The following is a 27,024-nucleotide window of genomic DNA, read 5'->3' on the forward strand; positions in this document are numbered from 1 at the left end:
CAATAGCAAAAACAGTTCCAGACCATACCAAGAAAATGCACAGTCCCTTAATTAAAACATTTACGTTAAAATGTAACTCTCAATTAATGTTAAGGATTACATTTACAAATCACATTAACAATATCACACATTTGCCAATGTGCCTATATTACTGTGCGCCCCACCTGCCGGCACTGTACGCGCACCGCCTCCGCCTGGTCCGTGATGGCCAGCTCGGCAACTTTCGTCATCACTTCGTGCATTTCCGGAACCATGAGCCGTCGCTGGACAATGGCCTGTGTGCAAAAGAGAACACGGGGGGGGAACGCGCGAAAACGCTTGCAATTACGGCAACCCCTCCAGGGCACTGCGTGCAGGATTGACTGCTGTGTCGACTAGTGCCATTGTCTTAAAACCAAAAATACTTTAGAATGTGTGACTTGCACAGTTTTAATTCACTCTCGGAGAGAAAGAGAGAAGGTATAATGATTCAGTAGTGCGGGAAATCAGACAAGCGGGAAGGCAGCCAGAACAATGATTTCGACTTCTAGCGTGTCTCACAGCAGTATCTTCTCGCTCTCCAAGCGAGAGAAGGGCTCAAGAGGACCGAGGAACCACAAACGAGTGGGAAAGGCAGCGCAGTCACAGAGGGTCCGCCAGCACCCATTTCCTCCAAGCTCTGCGGTCCTCTATATATTACGGTGTCATCAGTCAATGAATGATGAGTGTTTACTTGTAGGAAGAAACCAGAGCATCCGGAGAAAACCCACATGTGCAAGGGGGGCAAACACTATCCCATACAGACAGAATAAGTTGAGTCCATATTTGTTGTACCGCCTCCTCCTGGCAAGCCAGGGAAAAGCACCTCCTCGACACGACACGGGAAGCGGGTTGACAAACACGATGGAGAAAACCAGAGTGCCCGAAGATAACCCGACAATCCCCGTATAGGTGGAAATGCATCCACTTGCTGTGCTGCCACGAAACCCTGACAAGTCTTAAATTGTTTCCCCACACGTTCACGGATCAGTTGCGACAGCGCAGCACTGCGTGAGGAACAGTTTAAGATGCTATATGAAGAGATCACAATGGTTCATGAGTGCCACGGCCCTGCAGACCACAACTTAAAACGTTATAATATACAGGAAGTGTGTACATTTACACACCCTACTGAATTACAGCTCATGAATGTAGTACATTTCTATGGTTTGCTTCATTGTCACTGCTTCACTTGTGCAATGACATCGCGGGATGCCACTGTGTAGTGCCGGCCCTAGGGAGGCACGGCGTGCGGTGTATTGACATCGCGGATACCACTACGGTGTGGGTGTATTACCGGCCCTAGAGGGGCTCGGTCAGCGCTGATTGAAAGCGCTGAATAGTACCACGCCTGGCGTGCAGTGCCAGCCCTACAGGATAGGGTGTGGAAGTGCCGGCTGTAGGAATTAGGTTATTATCGGCCATGGCACTCTGGTAGACCCGAGAGGACACGTGACCGGTTAAGTCTACAAGGGGGCCCCAAGTGGGGCCTAGGGGTGGTCACGTGATCAGGGTCCAAATCCTGCTCGAGGATTCTGGAAGATGGTCGTGGCCAAGGGCGGAGCCAGCCACGCCGCAAGAGAATATAAGCCGGGTCCCCCAGAGGGACCGGCGTTGTTGTTCATCCCGAAGAAACTTTCGTCTACATTCTACGTTCTACCGAGTCTCCAACAAGTGGACCTGGACCCGAGCTGTGGTCCAGTCCGTAGTAGCAGTTACGTTGTAATTAGTGTAGTTAGCCTGGTGGTAACCACGTAGGTTGTTATTCTGTTAAGGGGAAGTTACCCCGTGTGTTGGTGTTAAATAAATGTGTTGCCTCCAAGAGTAAGTCTGGCCAAACGTTATTTTATTAGTAACGTAGCCGAGTTAGGTTATGTTTACACGATACAGACAATATAACAGGACATCGAATGACGAGGACGATGAAGGCGAAATTCCTCAAACAGCCCCAGGGATGGCGACCCCGGAGAAAGGGAGTGAGGCGCCGTCGGCGGAGCATCGCGTTGCCCATCCAAGCGACAGCTCATCGCCGTCGGGGAAGGAGTGCCGCAGAGCCCGCTCCCGCCTCGCTGAACTCCTCGAAGCTGCGGCGTCGATCGTCGCGGAGCTTGACCGCGAAGAGCCAGTAGTGGAAGAGAGAGCACCGGAGCCGTGCGGGATCGAGCATCCCGTTGCTCTTTCCCGCCAATGGGAAACCTATGTGGCGCAGCCTGCGCAAGCGGCCGCCATTTTGCTTGCGGAGTGGAGTTAAGAGCCCACCAAATCTGTGACTGCGTTGAGTTCGCCTGTTGACATCACATCTCTCAGGTGAAGACTGTCCTTTGTTAAATAATTTTCCGTCGCTAAAGGCGACTTGGGTTGCCTTCAAGCGCAGATTCACGAAGCGGGGTGGATGGAGGCAGAGGCGCTGAAAGCGCTGCCCGCCGTCGGAGAGGGCCACGCGACATCAAGCATTTGCTCAAATGACGTCAATCTACGAACTGCCATCAAATGTGCGGCACAAGTTCGCTCCGCGGGGAGGAGGAGGCCTTCCTGAAAATGGACCACGATGGAGTCGACTCGCTGGTCCTCGAGAGATTGTTGATGTTGGCAAAGGACCTCCACATCGTCCTGCCGGCTGTCAACGAAGACGAGTTGTCTTCTCTCAAGGTTGCAAGATGCATCGAGGCACACCTGCTCTTGCAACGACATAAAGAGTTGGCGGTGTGTACCGCGCCCCGTGATGCGCGCGATACATCCAAAGAGGTGGAGCCCGTCCAAGCCTGCGCATCGACTCAAGGCGGAGGCTGGCGAGGGGATGGCATGGTGCGATGGTATGAACAACTTCAAGGGTGAAAGACCTCTCCTCGTCCTGGGAACGGGCTTGTCATGTGCTAAAAGTGCAGCCTGCCGGGGCATGTCTCGTTGGGCTGTCGCGTTCCACAACGACGCCTCCACGGACCGCCGCCGTCGTCCGCCCGACCGTCCTCCACTCCACTATACCCGAAGGCGAATCGCGACACATCACACACTCGGCCCTGAATCCACCTCACTCATCGCGTTCGGTCGGTTTTCATTCCCGTCGTGCGTCGGTGCGTGAGGGTTCGCAATTTTCTCAGGCTGACTGGTCGCTCCGACCGGGTCAGTGGTCGGAGTTGGCCCATAGAGTGGCTGCCGCGACCGCAGGTTCATCCACTGTTATCGGATTGATAGAGGGGGTTGAAATCAGAATGCTTGTCGATACTGGTGTGTCAACGACTATCATTTCCGAGTTTATTTTTAACATCTTGCCCCCTAAAAGTCGTACCCTATGTCCCGTCGGGGCTCCGTGCTTTGCCGCAAACGGCGGCTCATTGGGCATCATTGGGAAAATAACAGCGGAGGTGTGCATTGGAGATATCAAAATGACGGGACCAGTTCTTGTATCAAGGTCCATTGCTATTCCTTGATTGCTTGGGATTGACTTTTTAGGGAAGATGACCCTGAAAATTTAGATCGATCAAGGGTGGCTTGAGTTACCATGGGGCCGTTGAATGGCCTTTTTGAGTTGAATGCACGACCATTCTCATTGCAATTCACATGCTCTTAACAACTACAATGCCACGCAGCTGGATATAAATGTTACAAGTATTGGTATATTGTGAGATAGTTCTCAACATCTCAAATTATTTTTTCCTTCAATTTCCCATTTAATTGTGCAGGAAGTAATTTTACCCAATGCTCTATCCTAGGAAAGGCGACTTGCTTTGAGCATGCCGGTTTACCTTGAGGAAAACGTTGGAACATACAAGGGTTCCAGTCAATTAAATAACTCGATACTCTTGGCTAAACAGGTTTAGCCAAATATATCCCACGACGAGCTGAGCAGACTAAAGAACACCGATTTCTTGTGGAAAAGTGACGTCGATAAACAAAAGGAGCAGCAATGGGCTCTCGTTTGTCTCCTGTTATTGCAAATTTGTACATGGAAGACTTTAAAACAAAAGCAATAGCTTCAAGCACACTAAAACCCTCTGTTTGGTTTAGATATGTGGATAACACATTGGTGGTCTAGCTACACGGTAAAGATACACATTGAATTTCTAAATAATCTCAACTCACAAAACCTGTCCATATGTCGATGGTGATTAACTGTGAGCAGCCAAAAACAGGTATTGCGATTTCTTGCACCCAACAAAGCGACATGATATGTAGGCATGGTGTGCATACATAATGTGCATGCATAATTGATGTGCATTGCACAAGCACATTGTGCATGCACATTATGTATTTTGATTACCTTATAAATAACCCAACCGCTAATGGTCATCCATTGTAATTTGTATGAAAACATTAACCCTCCCCCTCTGGTCTTCACACCTGATTGACTCACAAGTAACGACATCACATTTACCCCCTCCTATTTATTCCTCCACAGCTCTGGCTGTCGCCTGATGATGCTAGTTTTAATTACTGGCAAATGTCATGATACTCGAATTGTAAATGTTGTGGGTTTACTCTCCAACACACAACCAGTGTGCTGAACTAGTAACGAATGGGCACATTTTGTTTTACGTGACAAACCTTACTAATTGACTGTGTCGGGTGGTGGTGGGTTTGACGACGCATTTATATTTACGCAATCTAACCCAAAAAACACTTCTGTAATGGATTACCTTGAGGAGTCCGAAGGCTGTGGCCTGGCGAGATGAGTCATGGATGTCCTCTTCCGCATACCCCAGCAGCACCTGAAGCTGCTTCTCTGTGAGCTGGCTCTTCTCCATGTGGCGCACAAGCACCGTCATCACCTGAGGCACACAAAACCACAATGGCCCCATCCAATGTTACTTTTCGTCTGATTCAAAAGGATCTAAATGCTAGCACGTCTAAACGTGTACATTGCTCTATAAAGGTTGTCTAGCATCATTGATTGCCCTCTATGGTAATGCTAAAAGGAAAACAAATACAACCCAAACTAACCTGTGTTATAGACTTGGTAATAAAAGCACTTCACCTTTGCATAAGTCCATGATAATTATAAAACAGAAAAGTGCCTGGCTTTATAATTTAGTTTTATTTTCATGTACAGGCCATACCCTGGTTTACGCCCAGGATGTGTTCCTGAAAACCAGAACGTAAATCGAAAGTACTTAAATCGAAGCAAAAAGATGGGATGGTGGATCGTAACATGGTAAGTACCGAAACAGGATGCTCAGTAATCCATTGCCCATCTATACTTAGTATGTAGTTCAGTACTGTGCTCAGTCCACTGCCCACATGAGCGTTTATAGCCATTGGTAAACAGATTATATATTCAAACTTTCGTGACTGCAGAAATTCATATTCTTTGGGTCTTTTGGTAAAGCCACATGGCCTTAACGAAAGACCCAAAGAGTAGATGATATATTATTGGTAAATTTAAAGTAATAAAAGCATATATACAAATAAGTGCATACTTTAGAAGTGGTTTTGAGCGAATCAAAGACATCTTTCCAAAAAAAACTGAATCAGCAGGAATGGCAGTGTCCAGGTCCTTTAGGCACGATTAAATATTTAAGGAGACACACGCTCATAGGCTCCAAATCACCTGGACTTAGATAACGACACCAATGAGGATAATGGAAAGGCTAAATAATTTACTGACGAACACTTTTGCCAAGAAAGACACATTTACCAAGGCGGCTGTAAAAATTTCTGAAACGTCACTATTAAAGAAGCTGTTCACTATCCAAGCACTCTCAGCCACTCTGTGACACGGGCCTCCAGATTTTTCTGCCACATACAAAAAGTTGACACCGAGTTTTTGTCATTTCACACCATTTATGTAGGATGTGTACATTCTACGGTGTGAAAAAAGTTCAATATACATACGTCCTCTGGGAGAGAAAAAAATATTTAGTCAGAACATTTATCTGTCCTCACTGGAACAAATCGTATGCTAGGGAAGTAATAATAACCCCACTTGGTATACGTGAAGTGTTGTCCACCTCGTGCATCGCAGCACCTCACCAATTCGCACAGTGAAGTGAACGGTCTGGACATTGTCGTAACAAAGAGCCATTAAATATGAATCACTCGGCGCAGCAGCTGAAGCAATAGACACGTGGTCTTAATTCTCCACACATATACTGTGATTCGATAAATGGGTAAATCTCAGTTAGCCGATTGGAAGGTCATGTGTGCTGGGGTCAACTGTGGTAACTAATACAACCTCTTCTGAGACATCTGGCCAGCACGAAAACGTTGGCTAAAATACACTCAAGAAGCTCTCGATAGAATCCCCTTCTATCTTGATTTGAAGCTTTCGTGACTGCAGGAATCCATACTCTTTGGTTCTTTCGGTAAAGTCACATAGGTATAAAATAAATCACGACGTTTCGGGTGCAACACAAGCGTCCATCATCAGATGATGGAAGCGTCCATCAGATGATCAGATGATGGACGCTTGTGTTGCGCCCGAAACATCATGATTTATTTTATTTATACCTACGTGACGTTATCGAAAGAATCAAAGAGTATGAATCCCCTTTTAGAAGAGGCCTTTCCGTCTGCAGTGGTGACATCAGCCAGCAATTGCAGGGCTACACCTTTTACTTTAATGCAGAGGATCACAGGCTCGTTTGTTCACTCAACGCACAGCAGCGAGGTGCAGCGCAGCGCCTGACCTTGAAGCAGGAAAGGATCATCTCGAAGTTGTCCCCCTTGGCAGCGCCGGCGCACGCGTAGTTTTTGAGCAGGAGGAAAAGCTGCTTGGTGAGGCGGTCGGCGAGCCTCCCCAGGGAAGGGAGGGGGCAGCGCAGCGACCAGGCCAGACACCGCAGGGCGCTCGCTACCACCTGCCAGAGGAGACACGGGGCGCGGGCGGTGTGGCATGTGGTGGAGAAAAAAAAGACCAAAAAGGGAAGTTTTGAGGGATGGGTCAAGGGAACGGATGAAGGGGGCAAAAAGGATTGTCAGGTGGAACAGTGAAGGGCAGTAATTTGTGGTCACGATTCGATTCAACAATGAATTACCGTGCATTACAGCATCTCTAGTGACTGCATACAGCATATGGAAATCATAAGCATTCACAGATCATTTGAAGCATGTATCATCATAAGTAGATATGAATTATTTATTTTACTCAGTGTTATACCCCGAGTAGAGACATAAATGGAGCACTTGGGGTGGGCAGCAAACATTACAAGATACAATCAATTTTTTTTAATTTTTAAACAGTTTCTGGGCAAAGGCCCCAACATATCTAGTCGCCAGTAACAAATATATAATGGGAGATTTCAAAGTAGAGCAGTGCAAGGAAAGAAGCTAAACAATTAGCGTTGTGACCTGCAAATAGGGTGAGTGGGTGAGTGCATAAGTGCATGGTGAGTGGGTGTGTTGTGACTGGGTAAGCGATTCTAGATTTGAAGCTTTCGTGACTGCAAGGATTCGTATTCTTAGGTTTTTTTCGGTAAAGTCACGTAGGTAAAACATTAAAATTAATAAAAGTAAAATAAAATAAAAATCACGACGTTTCGGAGGCAACACAAGCTTCCGTCTTCAGTAGGAACCGTCACAGCCATGACAGCTGTATCAAGTAAATGAGAGATTACAAGAGCTACCACTCCGTATATATAATGGTTGGACAGGGGGGAAGGGCCAAGTACGGCACACTTTTTTATTAATATGGTAAGGTGAGGCTTAAGAGGCTGAGCCTTTGCTATGGAGAGGTACGGTTTGTGACTAAGCCTGGCCTACATAACAATAGTGTGAAAAAAGAAACAACTAAGAATAATGGGTAAGCGAGTTGTTGGGATATGTAGCGTGGTGGCTGAACAAGGTATAGTTGAGATAAAACAGTCTTTTAGGCTGAATTCCTTGACATTGCTGATGGAATCAATGAGAGAAGTTAATAGCTGCAGTAATTTTGGTCGTAGCGATAGAAGAGTGATAGGGAGGCGACTAGCCGCCGGTGAGCGAACGACAGGAGCGAGTCCGCGAGTGCTGCAAGTGGCAGCTCTGCTGTGTGGGAGGGCACGGGCACCTTGACGTGTTTGGAGTCCAAACAGTCGCACAGCAGCAAAACAAACGGGTCCACCATTTCCAAGACTTTCTTCTCAGTCATTTTCACCTTCGACCTCTTCAGTGTCAGATGCAAAACCTGAAAATTAACAAAAACAGATTACTTCAGTAAAGCACGTACTTAAGGCAACGATGGAAATATCGAGAAATGAGCTCACAGCATGAATAATAAAACCACTGAATTATAATTCGATTTAAAGCTTTCGTGCCTGCAGGGATTCATCTTCTTGGTTCTTTCTGTAAAGTCACGTAGAAGGAAAATAATAAAAATAAAACATAATAAAATAATTCTCACGACGTTTCGGCCACAACGCAATCAGCCGTCTTCAGGTGGAGAACAGGTCTGTCAAGTAGACAGTCTGAATGGCACGCCCCAGGCTTGGAGCGACTATTTATGCTTAGAGTCGCGGCATCTCTTCAGAAACGTGAAGACGGCTGCTTGCGTTGTGGCCGAAACGTCGTGAGAATTATTTTATTATGTTTTATTTTTATTATTTTATTATTTCCATCTACGTGACTTTACCGAAAGAACCAAGAAGATGAATCCCTGCAGTCACGAAAGCTTTAAATCGAAATTTAACCTCCACTACGGGGTGGGTTTCCACAAAACTTTAAGATGCTTCAACAAGCTCCGGGATAAGAAGGCTCAGCTAATCGAGTCTCTCACCTTTCTGAAGAGATGCCGCGACTCTAAGCATAAATAGTCGCTCCAAGCCTGGGGCGTGCCATTCGGATTGTCTACTTGACAGACCTGTTCTCCACCTGAAGACGGCTGCTTGCGTTGTGGCCGAAACGTCGTGAGAATTATTTTATTATGTTTTATTTTTATTATTTTCCTTCTACGTGACTTTACCGAAAGAACCAAGAACACTGAATTATAATTTATTTAAAACAAATAGAATTAACCTTTTAGAGAATGCACCAAAAATACTGCAGATTGTAATCACTGCAGAGGTGATGTGGAGGCATAAACGACACAACCCCCCAGGTGGCTTCTTTGCTTGATTTCGTGGCCGTAGCAAAATTTCGAGAATGCGGAAATTAATTTCATCAATCTAAATGTGTCCATAATTTGTTAATTGCGTTCACGCGAAACTTCGTAAACCGAATGTTCGTAAATCGAGGTAGACCTGTAGCTTCCTATTTATTTAATGACTTTTGCTGGTACTTATTATGGTTCAAGTTCAGGTTTATTTTGTTTAACCAGCTGAGAATTCAAGACACCAGGATAGACTCATTTACAAGAGTGACCTGGGGTATTATTCTGCCAGTAGGGGGGCGATGATTGCTGCTGTGTGTAATCCCATTTGAGTCATTTGCGGGAAAAATTCAAATCGGGACCCTGATGCCAGCACACAACGGCCCACTCTTGTGAATGACGTCACGGGATCTTTCATGTCCACTGTGAAGCAAAGGCGCGTTGTACGAGAGTTCTTACACCTTCGGTGTGAACCAGGACAGCCGCTGGCTGTGAACCGTGAGCCTCTGCAAAAAGTGGCGAATGCGCAACCCACTGGGCCGCGTCACCAATGCAGTCGGACTGAACACAAGGTTGAGGGAATGCGAGACACCTTTGTGAAGTTTGCTCCAGTTCGGTTTCATTATTGCAAGTTGTTCAAAGAAATCGCAGGATGAGTTGAATAGAGGCCTATTTATAGTATAGGATGCAAAATAAAATTGGTCTTCATTGAAAAAACACAGTTTATTTTGTCTGAAAGCCAAACATGTTCTGGCCATACGTAATTACTCGGATAGTGGAGAATTCAGTTGCAACATGAGAATGTCATATCGGCATGCCTGCTCTATTGCGCAGCTGCCAGACCTCCACCGGTACACGCGCTCACGGGCGGGCGCAGGTCTGACAACCGCACGGTGGCACCGGCGCGCAGTGAGACGCGGAGCGTGCGGACAGACCTGCAGGCCAAACTCCACTAGGATGTGCACGTTGGTGCGTGCGTTGACCGCCGCCTTTTCCCCGCCGCGCGTTGGGGTCGGAGGCAGCAGCAGGCAGCTGGGGGGCCGCGCGTTCGGGGCCGAGAGCGCTGCTACGCGGTCCTTACTGCACTCCGCATACAGCAATCGCACGCGCACACACAAACACGCCACGTCATTAACACGAACTTCACCTGGGTCCTTTGGCACATGAAGGCTTATAAGCGCTGTAACCGTACGAAGATTAACGTATCACGTACATTGCCTAAGCTAACAATAAGCTGGCGTTTATTGATATTGTTTTCTACAGGGAGCCACTACTACTGACTGCACAGCTGTATGAATGTTGTATCTGTGCCAGAAAGTCAGCGGCACGTATATTGTGACGTTGCAATGTCTGGTAGATAATCTTCTAATCTATGACAGGCATTTTTTGTCTGTCTGTGTGTGGCCGACACTTGCGAGGGATTTGGTTTGCGAACAGTGGGGTTTATGTTTTAAAAAAGTACCCAGGTAACACAGCATAAGCCCGTGGTGAGCCAGCGCTATTCCGATTTCGTGTCTGTCACCTTTAAAGTACTTTAATTAGCGATTTAGTGCTGTTCATTATTATTTATTTATTACGTTGCACCTCCGGGCGTGCGCCAAAGCACGCATCTGCGCATGCGCGCCCCTACCAAGGCACACGCGTTAGGTGGGGGGCAGGGGGGAATTCTTATTCGTGTGGACACTGCGCAAGGTAATACACAGATTTACAACTCCCTTCAAACATTACCATGACTGTTTACTCATTACTATTCCTGTTATGAAATATTTTATGACAAGGGATTAGTTCATCTAAGTAACACGATTTTTAACCCTGAGTACTATGTTCTATTTTGAAATTGGCTACTATTCCCCACAAACTTTGCTTTTGCGACCACGTCTTTATGTGAGGGAATGACACTTATGTACAAGTTTTCTCTTTGAAAATAGGTACAATTCTAAATGTCACTGTCCTGCTCACAAAAAAACAAGTTTAAGGGAATAATAGCCTTTTCTGTACTCTTGAGGCATAAGCAGCCACGTAATGTCACTTGCTGCACAGGGGAAAACAAATAAATATACTAAATGCAATTACGTCTTCATTCTAACATATTTACACTTGCCCCCTCAGTACAGGGGTTGGAGCAGTAACATTATGTCAATTAGGCTTAATTGGTGCGCATCTGCTCATAGTTACAGGTAGGATAAGTTTATTTATTATTCGTTAACTTTCATTTATTTACTGCTTTTGCTCGAGGCAAATGTTTGCACATAAATGGCGGAACACCATTGTCACCGCTCTTAATTACTTACTTATTATACACGCGTGCATTTCCCCTCTTCCTTGGTTCTTTCGCTAAAATCACTTAGAAAACTATTTAAAAACGTAGTAAATATAAAAGTAATAATGTGTGTGTACGTCGATGTATGTGTAGTGGTGATACGCGCTGGCAGTAGGGATCGTGTGGCAGCGCGTGGTGATTGGCTGTGTGTCGGTGACGCGCGCTGACGGTGAGGGATCATAGGGCAGCGCGGAGTCATGGGTTATGTGGTGGTGATTGGCTGTGTGTTGGTGACGCGCGCTGACAGGGAGTGATCGTGTGGCAGCGCGGGGTGATTGGTTGTGTGGTGGTAACACGCCCTGGGAAAACGAATCGTATGGCAGCGCGTCGTGATTGGTCGACTAGGGTGGGTGCTCACATCGCGGTCCGCATAGGCTCCGTCTCCTCAGGAGCGGAGGGCTATATAAGGCGGTGCGCGCGGGCGCTCGAGGAGTTCGTGACCAGTGAAGACGGAAGACGGAGGAGGAAGAGGTAGGGCCCTGAGACCCCTAGTCCCGCTGTCCTTGTAAGGGCCGGGACCCTGTGTGGCTCAGAGGCGGGACCTTGGGACCCGGGGCCGGACGTCCGTGTGAGGGCCGGGCCACGGGACCCAGTGGTCGTGACCCATACCCAAGCTGGGGTGGGTCTGTAGGTTCCCCTGGAAGCTACGGGGCTGGAGAGCCCGTGTGTGTAGCCGGGTGGAACGTGTAGCGTGAGCTGTAGTGTCCACACGTGTTATTGTGGCTAAGGAAGAGCTGTAGTTGTCCACACGTGTCATTGTGCCAAGGAAAGAGTTAATAAAGTGTGCTACCCGTCAAGTGGTCTCCCGCCGTAATTTACAATACTACAACTGGCGTCAGGAGTGAAACAGTCTTCCTGCCATGGATACCAGGAAGACTCATCGGACTCACGAGCGTGACCGGGAGGAAAACCACGACGACTCGGGCCAGCAGGCATCGGGGGAGAAGAGGAGGACATGCCGGCGCCACAGGACCCCTCATGGGCGCCCAACGAGCCGCTGGGGGCTGATGCCGGACTCCGCGACGCGCACTCCCGCCTGGCAGAGCTGCTACTCGCCGCGGCGTCCATCCTAGCGGAGATCACCACGGCTGGAGGAGCAAGAACGCCGACGGACATTGAAAGGGGTCGCGTTGCAGATTCCCGCCAAAATAACTTTGAAATTCCCGCCATTTCTGCCGATCGACCATCTGTTGGCGGGAATCGCGAGCAACACGTGGCGGGGGTCCTCCAATCTCTGCCGCTCACGTCATCAGCGGCGCTACGGGCCGCCATCAGCCACCCGCCACAGGGGCCGCCATTTTGCATGTCGACGGTGCGGCGCGGGAGAGTCACGAGGCGGAGGACGACATTATTTTCCAGCAGCGTCTTCCCGCGTTGACAGCCTTCAAAGCGGAAGGGGGTGACTGGGGCGCATTCCAGCGAAGATTTCTCGCCCATCAAGAGATGTCGGCCTGGTCCGACGCTACGGCGCTGCGGGCACTGCCTGCCATGTTGGACGACGACGCGCTCGCGGCCTTCAGGTCCGCACCGAGATCGGCCCGCTCCACGCTCAAGGCTGCGCTGGGCCTCATGGCCAAGGTGTACGGCCCACCTTCGGCCTGCCGCCACCAATTTTACGAACGACGGAAGGCGGACACGGAGACCGCGCTCGCCTACCGCACGGCGTTGTTGGCCCTCGCGGACGCCGCGTTCCCTCGTATGGACGAGGAGGGGCAGGACGCTATGGTTTTGGAACAACTGCTGAAGTTGGCGCACGACCTGGGGGTCCCCATCAACACAGCCGACGAAGTCGACATATGTTCGTTGCGTGTTGCAACGAGTATCCAGGCGCACGAGGTCCTGAAGCGGAAACAGGTGGTCGTCTGCACTGCTGCCGCGGTCTCAGCTCCGGCCACGGTGGTCACCGAGCCCCAGGTCGTTCACCCACGGGAGGAGGCGTTCGCTGCAGCACGACCGGGGATTGGAGGTCGGGGGTCGTTCGCCTCTGCGATCGGCCCGCAAGCTGGAGCAACCGAGACCTCCGACGTCCCTCATCACGTGCTACAACTGCGGCCTTCGGGGCCACGTGGCGTCCGGGTGCCGCGCTCCACGTCAGCGTGCCACGGGACCTCGGCTGGACGACGACCAAGGCCCCAAGTCGTCCCAACTACCCCCGGCAAGTCGCGGCACTTCACATGCTCGGCCTACATACACGACACACATGGGCCGTCGCTTTGCGGCGGAGGATGTGCGATTGGGGGTCGGGGATTCGGTTCGGAGAGGGGGGTTCGTACGGGGCCGGGGGACGTTAAATGGTCCGAGTTGGGCCACAGAATAGTGGCTGCGTCGGCGGGTTCCTCGGTCGTTACGGGATTCATAGACGGGGTCGAGGTCAGGGTGTTGGTGGACACGGGAGCGTCGGCGACTATAATTTCCGACCTCATTTATAACATTCTCCCCGTCCAATGTCGACCTCTGCTTCCGGTGGACGTGCCATTTTACGCTGCAAATGGGGGCTCATTGGGTATTATCGGTCAGATTCGGGCGACCATTTGCATAGGGGATATTAAATTGGCGGGACCTGTTTTCGTCTCCTCTTCCCTAGCGGTTCCTTGTCTGTTGGGCACAGATTTTTTGGCTAAGATGCCCATTAAAATTCTCGTGGATCAACGTTGTATTGAGCTGCCATCGGGTCGCCGTATTTCATTTTTATCTAATCCTACTGAAATACGGACGGCGTGTGCGACGATCCAAGCGCTAGCGACACAGACGGTGCACGTGCCCCCGGGTTCGCAGATGTTGATACCCCTCCGGTTGCGGAAGCCATTGGGTGGAGAGGCTGCGGGACAAGGCGTGCTTTTGGGTCCATCGAATAGAGCTGTCGGCGGTCTGGATTTGGCGGTGGCTCAAACGTTGGTTCGGGCTGACGAGGACCCGTTCGTTATGGTTTTAAACGCTGGTTCGCGGCCGGCCGTTATTCCGCAGGGCACCGTGCTTGCTCATGCGGCACGGGTCCCTGCGGAAGAGCGCCTTATTGCACATGTTGATCCCGTCCCGGCGCAGAAAATTCTATCGGGTGATGACCTTGGATGGGTCGATTCGCTGTGTGCGGACTCCACTGATTTGTCAAGGGTGCAATTGGGTGCGCTGCGCGCTCTGCTGATCGAATTCTCCGATGTGTTCAGCAAGCACAAATATGATATTGGGTGCACGGACCTGTTACGCCACCACATTGAAACAGGTGACGCGGCACCAGTCCGGCAGAATCCCTTCCGGCTGAGTCCTGCCGAGAAGGAACACGTTCAATCGGCCGTCAATGACATGCTGACGGCCGACATCATTTCGCCCTCATCCAGTCCGTGGGGAGCACCTATCGTGCTGGTTAAGAAGCAAGACGGGTCCTTGCGTTTTTGTGTAGATTTCCGTCGCCTTAATAAAATCTCTGTGGCTGACGCATATCCGCTCCCTAGGATGGATGAGTCCCTGGACGCATTGTCCGGGGCGCGGTATTTTTCTCCACTTGACTTACTGTCGGGATTCTGGCAGTTGCCACTCGACGATGAGTCTAAACCTAAGACCGCATTCCGGACCCCAGGGGGCCTGTTCCAGTTCAACCGCTTGCCCATGGGGCTCCATTCCGCTCCCGCGACGTTTCAGCGCCTCATGGAATTGGTTTTGTCGGGTCTGCAATGGGATACTTGCTTAATTTACCTCGACGATGTAATTGTTTTCAGTAAAACTTTTGAGGAACACCTCCAGCGATTGAGAGGGGTGTTCTTGCGGATGCGATCGGCTAAGTTGAAGTTTAAACCGGCGAAATGCCACCTTCTTCGGAAATCCGTGAGGTACTTGGGCCACATTGTCGATTCTTCAGGGATCTCCACCGATCCCGCGAAGACGAACTGTGTCAGTTCATGGCCAACGCCCACGTCGGTTTCTGAGGTCCGCAGCTTCATTGGTTTTGCTTCCTACTACCGCCGATTCGTTGAGCATTTCGCCACCATTGCCAAACCCTTGCACGCTCTAACAGCCAAAGGAGTCAGGTTTCGATGGGGGCCAGAGGAGGAGGCCGCGTTCTGCTCCCTCCAGGACGCCTTGGTGGGTGCCCCGCTCTTACGTTACCCTGTATGTATGTATGTATGTGTAAGTCCATGTGTGTGTGTAAGTCGCTGCGTGTGTGTGTAAGTCAATGTACAAGTCAATATGTGTAAGTCGATGTGTATGTGTCAGTCACTGTGTGTGTGTGTGTGTCAGTCGCTGTGTGTGTGTGTGTCAGTCGCTGTGTGTGTCAGTCGCTGTGTGTGTGTGTAAGTCGATGTGCATAAGTTGATGTGTGTGCGAGTCGATGTATGTGTGTGCGAGTCGATGTATGTGTGTGCGAGTCGATGTATGTGTGTGCGAGTCGATGTATGTGTGTGTGAGTCGATGTATGTGTGTGTGAGTCAATCTGTGTGTGTGCGAGTCCATTTGTGTGTTTAAGTCGATGTGTGTGTGTGTAAGTCGGTGTGTGTGTGTCTGAGGCGATGGGTGTGAGTCGATGTGTGTGTACGTCGATGTATGTGTGTGTGAGTGGATGTATGTGTGTGAGTAGATGTATGTGTGTGTGTCGATGTGTGTGTGAGTCAATGTATGTAAGTGAGTCGATGTGTAAGTCCATGTGTCTGTGAGTCGCTGTGTGTGTTTAAGTCCATGTGTGTGTGTGTGTGAGTCGATGTGTGTGTGTGAGTCGATGTGTGTGTGGGTCGAAGTGTGTAAGTCGATGTGTGTGTGTGTGAGTCGATGTGTGTGTGGGTGGAAGTGTGTAAGTCGATAAGTGTGTAAGTCGATGTGTGTGAGTCGATGTCTGTGTGAGTCGATGTGTGTGTGTAAGTCCATATGTGCGTGTGTAAGTCGCTGTGCGTGTGTAAGTCGTTGTGTGTGTGCAAGTCGATGTGTGTGTGTGTCTGAGTCGATGTGTGTGTGAATCTGTGTGGGTGTGTGTGAGTCCGTGTGTGTGTGAGTCCATGTGTGTGTGTGAGTCGATGTCTGTGCGAGTCGATGTATGCGTGTGTAAGTCCATATGTGCGTGTGTAAGTCTATGTGTGTGTGAGTCGATGTATGTGTGTGCGAGTCGATGTATGTGTGTTCGAGTCAATCTGTGTGTGTGCGAGTCCATTTGTGTGTATAAGTCGATGTGTGTGTGAGTCAGTGTGTGTGTGTCTGAGAGGTAGCGTAGCGGTTAGCGCGCTGCGCTACAAACCCAGCGATTCGAGTTCAATTCCCGCTCACGGCCAACATCAGGGACGATTATCTGAACCGGTCCTAGGCATCCCCTAGGTCGACTCAGCCTCAAATGAGTACCTAGTGCGATGTGTAAAAATCGCCACTGGGAAGACAAAGGCGGCCGGGCGTGGTGTTGGCCACACCACCCCCTCGTGTGCCGTGCTGGCTTCATAGGTGCTCGCTAACAGCACTTGCCCCTACAGTCTGTTCAGGCTATACGGGGGACCTTTGTTTTGTGTGTGCGTCGATCTGTGTGTGTGTCTAAGTCGATGTGTGTGTAAGTCGATGTGTGTGTAAGTCGATGTATGTGGTCTTTTTGCCCGGGCAACGCCGGGTACTTCCCGCTAGTACAGTAATCCCTCGCCACTTCGCGGTTCAAGTTTCGCGGCCTCAGTGCATCGCGGATTTTTCAAAAATATTCATTGAAAAATTAAAATTCAAAAATACCGCCATATCGGCAGCCGATTTGCGGAAAGCAGCATTGTTTCATCGTGATGCACGAGAGAAACGGTTTCCCAGGATGCCAGACAAAAAGAGAAACTCTCTCAGAGGCTTTGTACATACCCACGGGCACTCAGACAAGGCACGTGATTGGTTCCCGGCGCGAGATAACACCATCATCATCATCATTCATCATCACATTCATCGAACTGCACAGGTCTGTCATCGTCGTCATTGTCATCATCATTGTCATCGTCGTCGTCGTCATTACTGGAGTCAAGTCTCAAGATACTACTGTCATTGGTGAGTGTAGAACACCATAATACGTATCGTATGAGAGAGAGAGAGTGAATGTATAATATAAAGGTTTTATAATTAAATAGATTTAAGTAAAATATATGTATAAAGTATAAATATACATATTTTAAACATTCTGGTACCCACACACACATATACGGAAATTCCTAGGGGGCCAATCCTACTTCGTGGATTTTCACCTATCGCGAGGGGTTCCGGTCCCCATTAACCGCGATAAACGAGGGATCACTGTATTATTTTAGTATAATCTGCATTCTCGTATCATGTGAAGCTTATATACATAGATGAGCATATGGACATGAATAGTCACTGCATATATAAACACACTTGCACACATACCAATTCATGCAATAGCGCAGCTTCAATATGCTCAAATTCAAAGTGATTTCCTGCTCATTCAGGTTGTAGATCCATACCTGTCAACCCATACGGTTTACCCATATTCTTGTACAGGGAAATTTAGTTTTCAGGTCCATACGGCGTTCAGCCGTTTCAATACGGGAAAACAAAACATTGTATATTTGTTTGCGTTTCTACCTTGTGAGTGGACTTTGTAGGATGAACGTTGAGATTTTTCAGGCACAGGGTGACCAATAAGGTCTGAATTGATCTGTAATAAGGTAGGCACTAATATGGGGTTGACAGGAATGTAGTTCATCTCCTGGAAACTCCACAATGCTGTGGTGGAACTGAATCTATTCAGGGGACAAGCACTGTTGAATTTCCCACCAAGTAGTCCTCATATTTGACACCTCAGTTCTGATGGGCTGAATCGACCCCCAACCAGCATTTGAACTCACAACCTTAAGATTGCAAGGCACTTATTCTACTGCTAAGCCATTCACCCATGGTTCAATATTGCTCGAGGCTCAGAGCCAGATGAATGTGTAGTGCCGTAGATGGGCCACGCTTACCGGCAGTCGTAGACGGCGTCCATCTGCAAGGGTACCCCGTACCGCCAGCAGCCCCTCCCCTCTTGGGCTGCTGTGTCTGCCCAAGAGGGGAGGGGCTGCTTGGGTTTCAGGACCCCAGAGAGCTAATCCCCTCGGCGCCACCAACGGGGGGGGGGGGGGGGGGGCTGCGAGGGATCTACGATCTCACGCAACGCCACCCCTCGATGGGCAAAGGGGCATAAAAGGGGACCTCCCCAGCCGATCGGGACCAGTCGCAGACGAAGTACGAAGAACAGCCAGCTTAGGACCCTCGACCCCTCGCCCCGCTTATCCTTGTAAGGGCCGGGACGCTGTGCGGGCCAGTGGTGGGAATATGGGACACCCAGCTCTACGCCCTTGTAAGGGCGAGGTCCAAGGAAGCCAGAGTCTAGACCCGCACCATGGCTGGGTCGGGTCAGGTAGCCTCCCCTAGGGTAGTTGTAGCCGGAGGACCCGAGAGCGTAGCCAGTGTCAGGCACGATAGAAGTAGGCTGTGTCCCTAGGCTGTAACAGTGTATCAGGACTGTTGGAGTGGTGTATTGTAATAAAGAAGTTACATCTACAAAGTGTCTCCAGAACCAATTACAAATGCACTTTCAAGGCTTCTTGAGGTTCAACATTAATGCCCAAAACTCCAGTAACGAGAGCGATATAGCAACAGGAATTTCCATTGACTTCCATTAGATAATTGTAGATGCATTCCTATTGAAAATATTTGAGCCCCAAGACGTGGTAATAAAGCACACTTAAAGCAGAAAACATTTTATGCACCACAAAATGTACACAAGGACAATGGGGACATTGTTCGATTTTTCTCCAAAATGTAAAAAAAGTATAATTTAGGGATTAAAATCCCTTATATGCGATTTTCATATAACGTACATTGTATTTGTTCCTTAACGTGCGAGTTACATTTTAGCGAAATCCCGTACATTGAGTTACCTCGTAATGAGGGGTGAATGTAATTAAAGCTAGTGAAATGAAAAAAATATCCTGAATGGAATCGATTCTTTCTTGCCAGGAATACGAACACAGTGAATCTGTTGGTAAGTAAAATCTAATTTATTGACTGAGTTAGTGACTGCTTTGGTTAGGAAAGCAAGCCAACAAAGGGAAGTTATATGTGACTTTACCGAAAGAACCAAGAGTATGGATCCTTGCAGTCACAAAAACTTCAAATCTAGAAAGGGAAGTTAAACAACAAGGCCAAGCAAGTTTTTTTTAGCGGATGCTGCACAAACCTGGCTTTCTTGATGAGGATGGGCAGACTGTCCGTGATCATGGCGTGACTCAGCAGGAGATAGGTGTCTCCCGTGAGCTGGCAGTTCTCGAGCAGACCCAGAACCAGGCGGCGCAAGCACTCCTGCACCTTGTGAGCCACTTTGTGGCTCATCGTGCCCTCCAGCACCTGTTGCCACCAGAGTTGGGTTACATTGCTGAACACCACATAAACCCAACCTAATCCACGTGGATATGTGCATGCTCTGGATATGAGTAGAATTAATAAATGGATGGAATGACCCAGTTATATTTTGCAAACCGAGTCAACCCCTAACTGGAGTTTAATATCACTACTTTCCAATTCCGAGTGAAATCTAGTAATCTTGTCACAAAGCCACCTGGCTACTTTAATATAATCAACCATAAAATTATTTAATTCATGTAAGGACCTCTTAAAAATTAAAGGTAACACATTTAGCCATCTATTTAAACAAATTGCTTGGTCATACTGCGTGGACAGTGGTGCACAAGCACAAACAACAATACATTCATCACTATAACACCGCCTTAAAAGTAAACAAATACGCACAGCCCAAACTTCTTCATTTGCGGATTTTTCTTTTCGCGAAATTCAATTATTCGCGATTTTAGATTTGAATACCAATTTAACCATCACACCTTTTACCCTTCAACAATTCTCGATTCATGGGGGAGGGGAACTGTACTTTCGTAGCATGGCAGTGGTTTGTGGGCAACGTGAGGATTTTTCTCTTCAAGTGCCGATGCCTTTCGTGCTACATTTGCCTTATTTGTCGTTTTTTTTTGTTGATCAAGGCATTGAAGCGTCAAGTGAGGGGAGAAAGTAAGAGTGAGAGCAAAAAAGGCAGAAAAAAGTGACAAGTTTAGATCAAAGTGTAGTTTTTGGGCGGACTTGCGCTCAGGGTGATTGGTGCGTCGTCTGCTGTTGGCCGCCATTACCTGGTACACGAGTCAACAGTCGGATGAAGACAAATAAATAGGCAATTGGGGAAAGTGTGGCAGAAGTAGTTATCAGCATCAGACCACCATCGTCATCCAAGGTAAATAAAACTTCCAAATTGACAGTATCATTTATTTATGTTATTATTTGTCTTATTATCTATTGTATTATTGTACAATTTAATTAAGTATACAGATATTATTTATGTGTACAGTACAGAATTAATGTTATGAAACGTTTTAATTTTCTCCTGTATGTCCAGTCGACACTGGAACCTAACCTACTTTTTACCAAATAATCACCGTATCTACATTCGCAAATTCTACTTTTGCGCCGATTTTCGAGAACCTAACCCTCGCGGATGTCGAGGCCTCCAGGCAGTTCATCTATTGAAACAAGTAGTTTAATGTAGCATGCAGATATTGGTTTTACATTGCCTGAGTGAGCAGAATAGGTGGTGTGGCACAGAACCAAGCGTGTCGTGCTCACCTGCTTAAGTGGGTGGATAAGGGCGGCAACATGGCTGCAGCTCACAAACTGTCCCAGTAGCTCATAGGTGTCGTAGCTCTTGCAGCTACGAGCCTCCATGCTCTTCCGCACGATGCCCTGCACCTCCTTCTCCTCAGCAACTTCGCCAAACAGCTCGTCGTTACACACCTGTCAGGATGGAGTAACCATGTACGGACATGGACAGACACGCATACACATCCACCAATGTACAACAAGAAGTCAGAGTGATCTCTTGCTCAAATGAGCACTAAAGCGGTGCTCAATTGCTGTTTACACCCTTTAAGCCAGAAATCAGAATTCCTCATTCCTTTGGCAGGAGTGTGTCTATGAATAGGATAACCACTGTTGATTTTACCACAAAGTGGCGGTCATTTAATTTATCCAGGAGGGATGATGGGCTGAGGCAATCCCCAACCATAATTTAAAACTCGCAAGCTTCCAATTGTGGGTCGCTCACTACAATGGAGCGCCACGTTGCTGGATAAATGTACCCTCACAAACAATTGATCACACACGTGAAAAAAACTAAACAAACGCCCATTCAACATCACTTCATGTGAGAAGCCAGAGCAGCCATGCCTGGCCACGACTGTTGCTTCAGTGTAATTTATAACATATTTCTGTAAGTGCTGCAAATACAGGCCAACTGATGTTATTGATCAATAAAAAATGCGGGAAACTGACCAGAGTGACGTGGTGATGATGATTATGACGAGTGATAATGATGACGCCATCAATCCCTGCCAACATCCACCTCATTCGGATTATGGAGGTGTTAAAATGTTATTGTTGCACTTGCAACGGATGCAATTATCTGGCTCCCCAATATAACATTGTAGTTGTTGCTCAATAAACATCAGCCAATATGGAGAAACAAGAGTTACATTAATTACATATTTAAGGTTCCTATAACAGTTACCCGTGTAGTGTTAGAATTGCACTATAAGTGTTAGTTTTATTGTGTTTGAAAGTGCAAGACTATTATTACAGTTGTGGTTCTTACGAAAAGCCAGAGTGGATTTGTGAAAATCACTGATTAATGCAGCAGTAACCTGTTTGCTCCTACAGTGAACTATAAACGTGTGTTCATTCCTGCTCAATCTCATTTTGTGGCCCTAAAGACCAAGATCCACTTGGGCAATCGTTGTTGGCAATTATCCCTGGCAATGCCTTAACCGTCAGCCACTATGACAACTTGGGTGGTTAATGGAATAGTGACAGAATTCTCTCATAACAATCAAAGCAAGCCTTGATGAAACATGTGTAAGCTGAACAATAATTGGCCAACACTAGAGGCCGACCGAAATTCGGTTTCGGTGCCACTTTCGGCATACTTTTGGTTTTTGGCAATGAGATGAGTAAGGTTAGAAATGCTGCGGCAACCATTGGCGGTGACGATTTCCGGCAACGATTGCCTGAAATTTCCCTGACTGGATCATGGCCTTAAAAGGGAGTGGTGGAAATTTCACATTGCCTCCACATGAGACAACCACTGTTGTGGGCCGAGCTGACCTTGGCTTGGATTTCAACTCGCAAACAATCCTAAACACCATCCCGAACCAGCCAGATGCTTTTCAATATAAACTTGTCTCAAGATCAACAAAACAAAACGGACGACTTTGTTAGACCGGGTCAAACGTTTACAGAGTCCTTGCCACAGAGTTACACGTCACTTCTCGTCAGTACTTCAGTCACCGGAGACAAAGTGTTGGCTGTAGAGGGAACTGCGCACGTTACCTGAACGAAGATGTTCACGCAAGGATCCAGCTGTCCCGGCTGCATGTTGGCCGTCAGGCTCTTCAGGAGATAGTGTGCCGTGAACGACATTACGTGCAGCTGCAACAAAGAAACGCAGAGGCCGTTTGTGAGCAGCACAGATTGTTGAGAGGAGTGCTGGTGGTTAATGCCTATTGCACAAAAGCAGCAGCACCATGTCTCCCTATTCTGATTAAACAGAAGTTCAACATACATACATAAACTACATATCAGTGGTTGGTAACCTGTGGGGTGCACTAACCCAACCTTTTATGAGGGGCGCAGACCGTGAATGAGAGGAACGTCAGTGCTACGTTGTGGTGAAAAGACACACTAATACGCAACAGGACACACCGCATCGAGGGATTAACATGTAATCTCTGTATTGGGACCGGAGTAACGTTAGTTGTGTGAATGGGGTAGGTGGTGGTGGGGGGCAGTGGTCTTGATTGGGGAGCCACAACACCAACAAGGTTGATAACCATTTTCATGTACATTTTAGCCTGAATTAACAAAAGGTCCAGATAATAATTACTCCCAGTGAATGGTCATAAATTACAGATGGCATGGAGAACCTCCCAGTGTACACATGGATTCCTCCTCCAAGCACGTGCACGCACAAGCAAATACAAGTACAATGGCATGAAAACATCACTTGCAAACCATGCAAACTGAATAACAAGTAATACATTTTAATGTGCACTTACAGCAAAAGCCACTTAAAGCGTGCTCCCAGCACTTTTGAATTTCAGCTTTCTAAAAGTACTCCAACTTGCTCTTATCCAGTCATGGTTTTGATTGAGTATTCATCAATACTCTAATGGAGCAAGTGTGAGTTGTTTTTACTCTGTCTGTCCAAAATTTTTGATCACGTAACATTTGTGAAACATTATTATTCAAGCAAGTTTTTTTTTAAACGTCAGTTCAAATGTTGATTTAAAATTTGGGAAACATTACATCCGGTTTTGGAGACCGGACTTAATGTGACACACATATTTACGACACATATACAGTATAAGACCACCATTGATCGATTGACTACAACAAACTTAATTTATGACCCATCATCCAACATGACTACACATTTGAACTGTGATGTTTCACCATGAGATTTTTTTAAGTTAAAGGTCACCCTTTCTCCCCTTACTTTTGTTCCTCTTCCCTTGCCTTCCCCTTTCCCCTAAAAAGAAGTCCATGCTCCCGCTCACAGTCTCTCCCGCTGGCGGAGTGGTGAGCCCATTTCTCTCCCCCAACCCATATAAAAGTACTTTAGCTTAGCCTTTACAGGTTACAATTGAAGCCCAAAGGCCCCCCAAGCCCTCCGTAGACCTAGGAGATGAGGGCCCATAGGGCCCGAAATGTTCAAATTTACCTAACTAGAGCCTGTTTGGATGCACGTCATGTACAGCATCCAGCCTGTGATGCGACGGGGTGTAATTTTATTCATATGCAGAATGTGTAACATGATGCTCGCAGGGTACTGTGTTTAACAAAGGATGTGCTATGGAAGGCCTTCATGTCTGCTACTGCTCTACCGGCCAGAAATGCCCAGGGAGTAAGTGTGATGGATGACCTGCGTTGCATCTGGCCCCCTTAAAGCGAATTATCTGGATGCGCGGTGCTACAAAAAGTATCTGGAAATGGAGTTCAACTGACTAGTGGAGTTGATTCATAAACTGGTGAGGCTGTAAAATGTAATAAAAATATAATCAGCACGTTATCATAAGTCACTGCCTCACTCTCCACTTTTCAATCTGGCCAACACTGTAGGTGGCCGGTAAAGCTGTATCGGATGGGCTATACATGCACGGTGTGCAACGTGCACTGAAAGCCAAGCAAGAGGTGGGCTACAGTCTGTGGGATGTAGTGCGGTGGAGTAGAGCATTATGGGTTGTGGAGAAATTAAGGTAACCTGGAATCCCCTTGTGAGCGTGGACTTCAACTCCTGCAGAACATAGGCAGATGGGAAGGGCCCAAGGCATCCGCGATCTTGATGAGGACCCCACGAGCCACATCTCGCACCTCCTGCAGCCGGTTCCTCAGCATGAAGCAAACCTTGAGCACCACGCTGTGACCACCGCACACCAAAACAACCACACAGTCTCACCCACATTCTCATGGTTCAACAAGTACAAACTTAAACAAGTTTCTCCTGGCCAAGAATTCCTTTATCTGCAAAATCAGTGTATGCAGACATGCCTCAACCTGGGTTTCAAGGCACCTTTGAGCAATGGCCCTATAAGAGTCCTGGAAGTAGAGAACAAGCAACAGCCTGCGTTTTTATTGGCAAAGGGCAAACGTTATTTATATTATGGCTCAGATGGCAGACAGCAGCAGCAGCAGCGCTTTGGGATTAATTTGAATGCTTTCCAAATGAATTAAGAGTGACTCTTTTTGTTCTAAAATTACACTTTCCCTTCACCTGTTCTTTACTTCAGAAATGTACAGGGCAGCCCCGTTTTGAGGCGGTAACATTTCATTTGTAATGCCGCATTCTCGTGCGTTCACACGAAATGGCATTGCAACCAACAAGACACCGCCTCAAAACGTGCCCAAACTTCCCTCACGGTCTCCGTGCGAGTGTCCCCCCCCCCTCCCCCCCCACCGTCGTTCTTAGCAGAGTGGCCAAAATGCAAGATGCAGTAACTACACGCACGACTGCAAATATGTGGGCGTAAAAAGAGGTGAGTGCGCAAGAGATTGCAAAGGGTTGTTAACGAACAGTGGACATATTAACAATATTCAAGGAGGCTTTTCTGGCCATAGGGTAAACAATAAACATCTCTCCAGGAGTCGTTTTGTCAATTATTTAGGCACACGTATTTTTCTGAGACTAATTGGATACTATTCATCAAAGGATCAAATGTATGAACAATCCAAAAGTTGTGTCTAACTAACAGCACTGCCAGCATAACAGAACTACAGAGAAAAACTCCACCTGGTAGCGCCTTGCACAAGAGTAATGTCTGTAATTTATATGAATTAGGATCAAAAGATTCATCAAGCTTCTCACATGCAGTCATTACGTGAACCATATTGCAAAAAAATGTTGCACTAAATATTTATTAGGGAAATTAAATATTTACTTTAAATCCTCATAATTTGGATACAATTCCAACCGACACAGCTGTCATTGGCACCTGATATCTGGTGGCAAAATGCTACGAGAAGTGATGCTGTAATTTTAAAACGGTCTAGTTGATAGATAATTTGATACAAAATAAAGCACACACGATAATTTACGACCCATTCTCAATCCACTGTTGAAGGGCTCCCGCACACCATGTTGGTCAGGGAGTTGTTTGACCATACTTCACCACAATGGTCACTGCCAGTTTGTGAAGGGAAGCCCAAGACTGATTTAAATATAACTCTCCCCTGATGTTAGCTTGTGGCCATGAATGAAACTAGGATCACTGTTTATAGTGCAGTGCGCTAACCACTGTGCCACAACTTCATCCTGTACAGAGCCCTGTATTTATATATACAGAGAAAACATACATTCTGCATAGTTGAGAGAAATAGGAAACCCATGACATTAAAAGCCTCCCACAGCCCTGCAATTCCATGGAATTGGGAAAATAATATTCTAAAAGTGTCTCCCTTATAATTTTATAAATGCGGGCTACCATTTACACACATGTTATACATTGCATAGTAAGCCAGGTTAGGCTCCCCCACCTGGGCAAGTTTGCCTCCAAAACTTTGCTTGGCAAGGCTTGCAGCAGCTTAACCACGGCGAGCGCGAGCGGGATGCGAGCCACCTGCTCCTCGTCCACCCCTCGCGTGCGCACTGCCTTGTGGTCCATTTCTGCCTTGCTCTACACAGCGGGGACACAGTGGGAAACACAGCGGGAGACACCACTCGATAAAACACGGCCCAACGCCACTCACACAATGAGAGACCCACAGCAGTGGGAATCGGTACGCGGATTATTGCAGAACGTGGTTCACATCCCGCCTGGTGTACAAATGCATGTTTATGAGATATACTGCACAGACCTTACACAGCACAAAGTGAAAATTATACAAAATAAGTCTTTTAGCATACAGCATCAACCACACGGCTACATGATATTCCATATCACATAAAACGAGAAGATAATCAGTATACCATACAATACGTAACCAATATAACACTACAGTTGGTATGGAGGCAAACTTGGCCTTCAAATGGGATAATTTAACAAATGCATTACTTACATTCTTGGTGTAATCTTTCCACAAATATATTATCACGGCATCTTTTTTTGAACAATGACAAGACCACGTAACAGAATGCATTTTGAAC

General features: G+C 47.5%; 1 protein-coding gene across 1 annotated transcript in view; it reads right to left on the minus strand.

Moving 5' to 3' along the window:
• The window catches only part of LOC121851891 (small subunit processome component 20 homolog), a 64,725-nt gene that overhangs the window by 12,368 nt on the left and 25,333 nt on the right, over positions 1-27,024 (minus strand). The window contains 12 exon segments of the mRNA XM_042345978.1: positions 165-275; positions 4,653-4,784; positions 6,642-6,812; positions 8,000-8,116; positions 9,952-10,057; positions 12,276-12,311; positions 19,510-19,676; positions 20,958-21,125; positions 22,716-22,814; positions 24,646-24,692; positions 24,695-24,801; positions 26,415-26,554. Of these exon segments, the coding sequence (XP_042201912.1) occupies positions 165-275; positions 4,653-4,784; positions 6,642-6,812; positions 8,000-8,116; positions 9,952-10,057; positions 12,276-12,311; positions 19,510-19,676; positions 20,958-21,125; positions 22,716-22,814; positions 24,646-24,692; positions 24,695-24,801; positions 26,415-26,554 (1,401 nt within the window).

Source organism: Callorhinchus milii, unplaced genomic scaffold (genome assembly GCF_018977255.1).
Source record: "Callorhinchus milii isolate IMCB2004 unplaced genomic scaffold, IMCB_Cmil_1.0 Scaffold191, whole genome shotgun sequence".
NCBI classification, from domain to species: Eukaryota; Metazoa; Chordata; class Chondrichthyes; order Chimaeriformes; family Callorhinchidae; genus Callorhinchus; species Callorhinchus milii.